At 34.1% G+C, this 10,182-nt stretch overlaps 1 protein-coding gene across 1 annotated transcript in view; it reads left to right on the top strand.

Moving 5' to 3' along the window:
* Window positions 1–2,353: 2,353 nt before the first annotated feature.
* The window catches only part of olfm2a (olfactomedin 2a), a 201,777-nt gene continuing 193,948 nt past the window's right edge, over window positions 2,354–10,182 (top strand). The window contains exon 1 of the mRNA XM_056454091.1: window positions 2,354–2,762. Within this exon, the coding sequence (XP_056310066.1) occupies window positions 2,706–2,762 (57 nt within the window). The 5' untranslated portion in view covers window positions 2,354–2,705. The remainder of the gene's footprint in view (window positions 2,763–10,182) is intronic.

The raw sequence follows: 10,182 nt of genomic DNA, 5'->3' as shown, positions 1-10,182 counted from the left end.
CATCATGTTTGATGCCATTGAGCGTATAATTATATCACTGACATATAAAACGGATACTGTTTGATTTTTCAAATATAATATTACATTTGCACATTTGCACTATAATAATTCAATATATCTTTGTGAAACACTTTTGCTCACCAAGGCTGCAGTCTTTTGAAAATAAAATAGAAACGAAAACCAAAAATAAAAGTTGTAAAGAATTATTGCATTTAAAAATATAAAACATTTAATAGTTTAATATATGCTTTCAAGTATATTAATTTAATATAGTACATTTATTCATATATACATACATGCATACACACCCCCACACACACAGTTGAAGTCAGTTAGCCTGTTTAATTTTTTCCCCAATTTTTGTTTAACGGAGAAAAGATTTCTTCACATTAATAAACATAATAGTTTTAATAACTTATTTCTAATAACTGATTTATTTTACCTTTGCCATGATGACAGTAAATAATATTTGACTAGATATTTTTTCAAGACACTTCTATACAGCTAAAAGTGGCATTTAAATGCTTGACTACATTAATTACTGTAGGTTAACTAGGCAGGTTAGGGTAATTACTGTAGGTAAGTTATTGTATGACAATGGTTTGTTCTGTAGACTATCGAAAAAAAAAGCTTAAAGGGGCTAATAATTTTGACCTTAAAATGGTTTAAAAAATAAAAACTGCTTTTAATCTAGCCGAAATAAAACAAATAAGACTTTCTCTAGAGGAAAAAAAAACATTATCAGGCATACTGTGAAAATTTCCTTGCTCTGTTAAACATCATGTCAGTAAGATTTTAAAAACAAAAAGAAATTCAGAGGGGTGTTACTAATTCTGACTTCAACTGTGTACTGTATATATTAACCCCCCTTTGATTTAAATTTTTTTTTTCTCTTTAAAATATTTCCCAAGTGATGTTTATTTCCCAATTGATGTTGCTGAATCTTTCTGCGGATACCATGATGCATTTATTTAGAAATTTATTGAAAAATATAAATATTTGTAGAATATTGTGTCATTTTTAATAATTTCATTGAAGATTAAAAGCTTTTTAAAATCATAAACATTTTTAAATAACTTATGATAATCAATGTACTGATTGGGTTTATGGCTGGGTCAGTTGGCATTTCTGTGTGGAGTTTGCATGTTCTCCCTGTGTTCGCGTGGGTTTCCTCCAGGTGCTCTGGTTTCCCCCACAGTCCAAAGACATGAGGTACAGGTGAATTTGGTAGGCTAAATTGTCCGTAGTGTATGAGTGTGAGTGAGTGTGTATGGATGTTTCCAAAAGATGGGTTGGAGCTGGAGGGGCATCCGCTACCTAAAACAAATGCTGGATAAGTTGGCGGTTCATTCCGCTGTGGCGACCCCAGATTAATAAAGGGACTAAGCCGAAAAGAAAATGAATGAATGTATGAGTGTGAATGAGTGTGTATGGATGTTTCCCAGTAATGGGTTGCAGGTGGAAGGGCATCCGCTGCGTAAAACATATGCTGGATGAGTTGGTGGTTCATTCCGCTGTGGCGACCCCAGATTATTAAAGGGACTTAGCCGAAAAGAAAATGAATGAATGGGTTTAGAAAGCGAAATAAAGCAAGCAATAATAATATCAAATTTGGTTAATTTCCATGTATTAATTAACATTATTATTACCAGTGCTCAATGCTCGAGCAACCAGTCTCAGAATTCAGGCAAGTATGATTACGTGCTTTACATAAAACATTTTTTTATGTCAACTAATTAAAATGTTTTGTCCATTTCCCCATGGCAACACAGTCTGAATGAATTCTCATCCAGGAAACAGATTTCCTAGAAGTCTCCATGACCTATCTACAACTAAACACATTCAACCTCAAATTAATATTTAATGTCTATTTATTTATTTGTCAAGTAGCCAGGGATTAAGTTGCATAATGTGCTGTAAGCTGACCATTATTGCCCAATAAATCCTTTCAGGATGATACCTCTTGATGGCACGCTCGGGGTTTCTTCTGCAATTATGACCATGTGCATTATCCCTGACTTACAGACACTAAGCAACTGTCAGCAACTCCGTTTCGCATGCGGAGAGCCACTAATACTCTGCTCCAAGTCTAATCCAATCATCAAACCGAATGTATCATAATGTCACAGCTCTCCTGGGGATATGCATGTCATTTTATCCCCGTCTCAAAAATCCATTGTTTGTGCAACAGAACCTGGCTGTCAATAACAAAGCCTCCTCTTTCATTATGCTGGGCAGCATCTTGAGCAGGGGGCATTTCTCTGAATGCTCTCCCGGAGCGTCAATGTGTGCTGCTCCTAGCGTCGAAGCTTCGCAAGCACATTAGTCACCTTCCAACCTCTCTGCAACTCTCCAGCTCAGCCAGTCGATCCCACTTCAAAAAGCCTGCTGAGAGGGGGAACTGCTAGACTTCATTTCCCGAGCCCGTTTACAACGCTGACCTCTTGGTGGCGGTCACACGCGAAAGACTAGGGGGACTAATCATAAAACACAAGGCGGCTCGTTGTGCTGTGGCACAGTGGGGGTAAATCTGCCTCCGTGAGCGGAATATAGCACAGCGCGTGCCGCCTGTGATGTGGATCGTCGCGCGCGCTCGACAGAACACTGACACAATCCTGCGCGGACCGTGAGGAAAGCAGGCGAGCTCCGAAAACGACAAGTGTCCAAGTGCTGGGGGTGCTCACAACGCTGTCATTTCGGGAGGAATGCATCTCTTCAGTGCCATGTTCCTGCTGCTGATGTTATCTACTATACCCTGCGAGGTAAGGGACGCCTGCGTGTAGCATGCGAAACGCCGTTTTCCAAATACGCATTGTTGCGAGGTTGATTACCAGTTTCCAAACAAGTGCTGGGCTCTCTAATTAGCTCGTTGGAGGTTAATGGCTGATTCGCAGTTGAATGCATCTCGAACGAGTGTCTTGGCACGAGGGGAACATTTTCTAAGAATCTGGGAACTCGATGAAAAAGGGAACGCAATGAAAAGTTACGCGGTGAATTGCGGTGCTTAAGCCTGAACCTTTTTCACTGGCACACTTATGGTTGTTTTAAGCGCAGTTCTTATTGTCTTCAGAGCACTTGTAAGAGCGGTTTTCGTTCGTTCTCCAACCTGACGAGAAGAGAAGTGACAGATGTGAAGTGAAGTGAATGAAGGCACATTACCTGACCTAGAAATAGACATGCAAAATCAGACATGCGATTTCACACGGTTTTAAGTGTGAACGTTTTATAAACTAAGTAAAAACACCACTATTCTTGTTTAAAATGTCAGTATATCCAAGCATTAATCCCAAAATTGGATACTTGAAAATGTGTCGGTTAAAGACGCCTTATTAAATATGAATGTATTTTGGTAACCATATGGCCCTATTGGTCAGGACCATGGACAGCGCTACTCAAATCGACAAAGGCGTCTGTGATTGGCTGAAATCGCTTCGTAACTGTACTCTCTTTTGGGCTGAGTTATTACGCGTGTCACGGCCTGAGACGACTTTATAAAACTTGTTTAACTAGCAGTGCAACTAGTCAATATTCAATTTGAGGTTTATACTGCAATAAAGCATAATAGTAGAGGAGACTGACTGCTGCACACAGGGTGTCATAACACAAGATATTTAACACAAAAAATAAATTTGAGGTAAATTTACTCACTGCCAAACCATCCATGTTGGTGAGTTTGTCTTCGGTACAAAAAATAATTGTATTTATTAATTTGGAACTGTGGCCACTAGTGGATCATAAATTAAAAGTCAAGACTGAATAAAACACAGTCAAAACAAAATCAATACCCATTTTTCCATATGATACACAGGGGATTTATTATAAAAACTGAACACTATTTAAAAATATGACTGCACTACAGTGTCGTGAATTTGCTCAGGACTATGGCTGAGGATTAAAGGTGATATTACTGCAAATAATGCTTAGTTTCTTTCATAGAATAATCATTTTGCTTCATAAGGCCTTTACGTATCACACTGAGCCACAGGCATTAATCTTGTTTTGCCTGTGTATGCTTTTTGAATAAAAAAAATATTCCTTAACCCTTTTTAACAGGCATCACAACCACCTGGATCTTTTATCCATAGGTTATGATTATTATTTTAATTGCTTATTACTATTTATCAGAGTTTGTCAGCATATTATATAGTACCAGATATGGGCCAAAAAAAATCTTTTTTAAAGTGCACCTTAAAGAGTTAATGTCCTGCTGGAGAAAGAAAAGTCATCCTTTGGATGACCGGAAAGAGTAAATTCACAGCAAATGTTTAGGTGAACTATTTCTTTAACCAGTTGCACATGAATTCAGTGTTCAAACCCCTGACATGCATATAACCACCACTCTTGAGTATTTGTACACAAGTATTGCATCTGTAAAACAAAATATAAAGAGCTTACGAGGCAAAACTGTTATAATTTGATTTGGAATCATGCAAATGGTCAGAACTGGTGCCATTTTTATTTAAATGGGTGGGTATGGTTATACAAAAAAATCATCCATTTTTTTCTATTTCATGTGACACACTTGTTAAACTGACACAAACACTCTTAATGCTGTCTGTAATGTTGGTTGCCTATTTTTATGTAATTTGTCATTTTGTATTAGGGTTTGTATGTTTCCTGAATGTTTTAATTTTAGTTTCAAATAATTAAAGGTGTTGAAATGATGGAATAGGCAGATTTGGGTTAGGTGATAATTATTCTGATAGAATAAGTCATTTCTATTACCACATAATGCACCATTTAAAACAAGTGTTGATACAGCTAACTGTTAATCTGTTGAAAAGTCTGTTGATATAATCTGCTCAGTTCTTGGAGTAGGAACATCGGTACTCTTTGTACAATGGTCTGAGGCATAACGCTAAAAAAATATTGAACACAATATATTTCATTTTGAGAAACAGTTTAAATATTCTGGCACAGTAAACATGTCAGGCTAAATAATTAAAATGAATCATTGACTTCTGCTGTCTTCAAAAACACAGATTCATTTACAGTTTAAAACGGCATCTTTGGAAATCTTTTCTGCTGGAGATACAGTTGTCCTAAAAAATAAATAAATAATGTAAATAAAAATTTTTACACATACCTTAGGAACGGTATAGCAGAAATTTTTGGCTGTTTTAAAACCTTGACTTTTCCAAACTTTATACCTTAAAAAAAGTAATTGTCCCATGCCTATATCAAACAATATGTGTGTAACATTTCTCTTTTATACATTAACATGACAGAGACCTTAAACTGTACTCTAACTGTACATGATCAAAACTTAAAGTTGAGGTAAAACAAACAGGGCAAATGCAGATAGAACCTTCTAATTCTAAAAAGTCATTTCCACTTGGAATTATAAGGTTCTGTTTGGCAGATCATTCATTGAATCATTACTTATTAAGAAATACAATCAGTCTGCTTATCAAATACATTTAAAAAAATACAAATTGGTGTTGTAACAATATGTATGAGAGTTAAAAATGTTGTTTTCTATAACATTTATTTAATGTTTTAAGATTATATATATTTTAAGAATATGTACATACATACATACATACATACATACATACATACATACATACATACATACATACATACATATATATATATATATATATATATATATACACATATACGTATATACATATATACACACACACACACATATATATATATATATATATATATATATATATATATATATATATATATATATATATATATATATATATATATATATATATATATATATATATAATTTATTTTATATTTTTGTTCAAATTAAACAAGGCTGCTAAATATTTTGTCCAGTGCAGATGTTAAATTTATGTAATTAATATGGTAATATTTAATGAATTACATGCTTTCTATGAATTATTGAATTATATTTATTGAACTACATGCCCCATGAATTAAATTAAGCATTTGCCCTAAAAGGCTTAATATCAAATTTGAAGACTTTAAAAGAAAACAGACAATGAGCAACACTGAAAAAATACAGACTATACAGTATACACAAATAAAAATAGTTCACATTTAATGCATTACATTTTTTATAGCAGTTTGTTTTCAACAATGTAAAATTTAACATTTAATTCATAGTTTTTTTCTCAATTTGGTGTGGTGCAGCATTATTTAGTCGACTCTGATTTTGTGTTTCTCTCTGGTCTTTCCTGCTGTCAATGGAGCAGTCTGGCAGAATGAGAAAATAGCTGATTCTGATTGGTTCTCGCCCGTGCATTCGAAATGCTGATTAGCTTACAGAAAAAAAACGTACAGAGGCAAGCTCGAGTTCGACTTTGTAGATAAAACCTTTTTGTTTTTTAAATGAAAAGTCTTAAAATGTAAACAATTATAAAAAACAGCACATAATGTAAATGAGTTGTCATTTAATTTGAATGTGTAAATAACTTTTATTTAGATAAAACCTTATAACTCCAAGGTGCCGATATTTACTGTAATTTTTAATGATGTCCACAATGTATAATAAACTTCTATTTTTATGTTTTAATTTTATTATAAGTGCAAATTTAATTTGCTTGGATAAGAAGAAAGCTGATTCTGATTGGCTCTCATGTGTGCATTCGAAATGCTGATGGGCTCACAGAACGAATCTTATGGAGGCAAGCTAGAGTTCAACTTTGTAGATAAAACCTTTTGGTTTTTTAAATAAAATTTTTCAAAATGTAACCAAATTATAAAAAAAATGTTATTACATCACATAATGTAAATAAGTTGTCATTTAATAAAATGTGTGAATAACTCAATTTTTCACAATGTCAGAAAGAACCTTACAATTCTAAGGTGATGATATGTACTGTCATTTTTAACTATTTCCTCTATATATAACCTTATATTTCAATGCTAATCTTAATATGAGTGCAAATTTAATTGGCGAAAAAAATAACAAGAGCATGTGATGGATAATTAGAAACTGGAGATGATGATGATGATGCATTTGATTAGACGTAACCTGTGTGCTCTGTAAAACAGTATGTTAAGCAGTCTGCGACTGATTTTAATATTAGTGGAAAGGAAATGATACGGCACAAGATGTGTGCGCAGTTTGCAAATTTGCCAGTGCTGCTGTTCTAGACATACATTAGGATATGTAAATGAGAAAGCATCAGCAAAAGATATGAGAGTCCCGTAGGCATGCGCAGGAACATATATTTCCGCTTCTTCCTCACAAACTTCTCATAATTGGCCCTAGGGGACAATTTGTTGTAAGTGTTTGCATTAAATATTAAATGGAAAAGAGCAAAAAAAGGCACCACCCTTCTCCCTGATGTAGCAATGTAGACATAAAAAATGGATGAAATCTTCAGATGCGTCTCTATCCTGCTAGGAATACTCCACATGGGATGCAAAAGAATATCCACATGCATGGATTCACCAAAAATGAAACCTTCATACTAGCACACATCATGCAAACCATGAAATATGCAACATGCTTTAATGAGACAGATGCTCTTGTTCGCTCACGACGTGTGTTTGTTAAGTGCCCATAATGCCCTAGGGCCCTGACAACCAGTGATACAGATGGACGCCTACTCGACCTTGGCAATTCCCCTTTTAAGATTGGATTGCATCGCTTGCACATTTAGACCACATGTGCATCTGTGGATCTCTACGTATGCATGTGTTGTGTCCGTAAATAAGGACAAAGAGAGAATCCAATTCTACTTAGGCCATAAAACTGGATGAAACCGGCTTTAATTAGGCTCTAGGAAAATGTAGAATATAAAGCAGGATGCAGATTAGCAACAATAACAGTTTAACAAATTAAAAGGCCATTTTGTTCTCGGCTATCCGCGATGATTCACTCTAATCATTAACTCAAATCTGTGGTGCACCTTTATTGCTACACTGGATGTAAATGGCATTTTTGCTTCCCCCCCCCCTCTCATCCACACCCCCCCCCAACGCAAAGTGCATTGTATTATTTATAGGCATTGCGTGGCAAACCTTTTCAGTCTGCATCAACAGATGTACGTTTATTGGGGTCTCATCTTCTTAATTAGTTTTGAGTGGCTGCTCACAGTTGGAATTGGACATCTATAGACTGCTATCATTAGAGCAGTTCAAAGCGAGAGCTAAAGCTGGGTGCTAACACAGATTGAAGCCTGCCTCTTATTCTCTTATGGTGCTTTTTTACAAGACATATTATAAGTCTCAGAAAGTGTCTGTGAAGTTTACTTAAGATCATTTTATTTTATTATATGCAACAAATCCTTATTTTTTTGGGTTGTAGCAAAAATGCACTGTTTTGTGTGTCTCTTTAAATGCAAATGAGCTGCTGCTTCTCAACAAGCTTTTTATAAGCGGGCAGAGCCTTTACAGGTTGTGTGAAAATCACACAAAAACATGGAGGTTTACATAACATTGGCGATCTCTGTGAATGTAAATAATTGATACTGATAAAACTGATCAATACTGAATGCATTTCCAGTAGTTCCTCATACTGTTAGGTGGGAAATATTTAAAATACAAATACTGTGACATGTTCGTTATCAGAAGAAAACTCCTGATTACAATAAGGGAATTTGAAAGAGTTCAGGAGCAGTTATTCCATGTGTTGTAACAATAGTAGAACCCTTTTTGGTACTTAGTAGAACTCTTTTCATAAGGTTCCATAAAGAACTATGCTTTGAAATGCTTCGTGCACTCTAAGAAATGAGTAGGGTTTACTTAAAAAAAGCTTGGTAACTTTTTTTTCACTCAGAAAACGGTAGTAAATCTTCAAAGCTTTGCCAAAAGACTAACCATAATTATTAGTATGTTTCATTAGAAATGTTGTTAAGTTTATTTGGGAAATTCTAAGTAGATTTTATTGACTTTTTGTTTATAAATTTTACTTAAGTCGCACATTTAAATATATTACTATTTTTAGATTTATTTTTTATCCAATATTCAAAGTTATCTGCTATAGTTATCCTGAGTAAATTTTACTTCAAAATTTAAATAAAATTTCATCACCATATTTTATTTAACATTTTGAAGTAAAGTTTACTCAGGATAACTAAAAAAGATAACTGGGAATATTGGATAAAAAAAAATCTAAAAACAGTAATATATTTAAACTGTTTCTTAATTAAAAACACTACCAGACATTTCCATTGAGTACTTTAATTTGAAATAAACTTCTCAATAAACAAATTTAAAAAGTGCTTTCAAACAGAATGATGGGGTCATTTATGTTTGCCTCTTCCTCTTCTGTAGTACTGCCCAGTACAATGATCTTCACAACGATTGGTGAAGCAATCTTTGAGCAGGTCTCTCGACATCCTGTCAAATTCACAACAAAGTGCAAAGTGATTAAAATACTGTACTGTTAGTTGCGATGTTATCAATGTTATCTCTTGCTTTATGATATAATAGACTGTGTTGATGTTAAGACTTGTGCTCTGTTGCATAAAGTGATTAAAGTTTTTTAAAGTTAACCAAAAGTAAAAAAATTTGGGGGTTAAAAATACAAAAATATCTTTAACATTTAAAGAACCATAGGACCGTAACATAATTAATACATCATTAATAATTTATTATTAGATTAGAATATTACATTAATTATTATTATTATTAGTAGTAGTAGTAGTAGTAGTAGTAGTCATATGTACCAAATAGGTTTTTTCAGGCAGATATACAGTATGAAGCAAACAAGAAAAGAAACAGGATATACATACAATGAAGACAACGTTTCTGTGAAATGCATTCATAGTCCTCTACAATGTCTTTGTTCATTGTTCTGAGTGTATTTCTGGTGCAATTGAGTTGCGTTTTCTCTCTGCAGATGGTATCAATTTCACAGTATCTGAAATACACAAATTAGTTTGAAGTTTCACTGTGTCTCTTCAACTCATTCATTTGTTTAGGTACAAACGATTGTTTATGAAGGTCAGAACTATCAAAAATAGACAGTCTGTTACTTACTAAACCGGAAGAAATAAAACATAATAACAATTTAAGACAGAATGAATTTACCTGTTAAGAGAGTGCAGACAGTCTGTTTAGTTGATGCTTGAGCTCCTGAAAACTAGTAATGAGCTACAGGTGCTTTGTCAGTTACAAATTTGAAACGCAAAAAGGCGGGAAAATAAAGAACCATGAAGTTTTCAATTCAATTCACCTTTATTTGTAAAGCGCTTTTACAATGTAGATTGTGTCAAAGCAGCTTCACATAAAAGGTCATAGTAA

Source organism: Danio aesculapii, chromosome 3, assembly GCF_903798145.1.
Source record: "Danio aesculapii chromosome 3, fDanAes4.1, whole genome shotgun sequence".
NCBI classification, from domain to species: Eukaryota; Metazoa; Chordata; class Actinopteri; order Cypriniformes; family Danionidae; genus Danio; species Danio aesculapii.
This window is presented reverse-complemented; position numbering and strand designations above follow the sequence as displayed.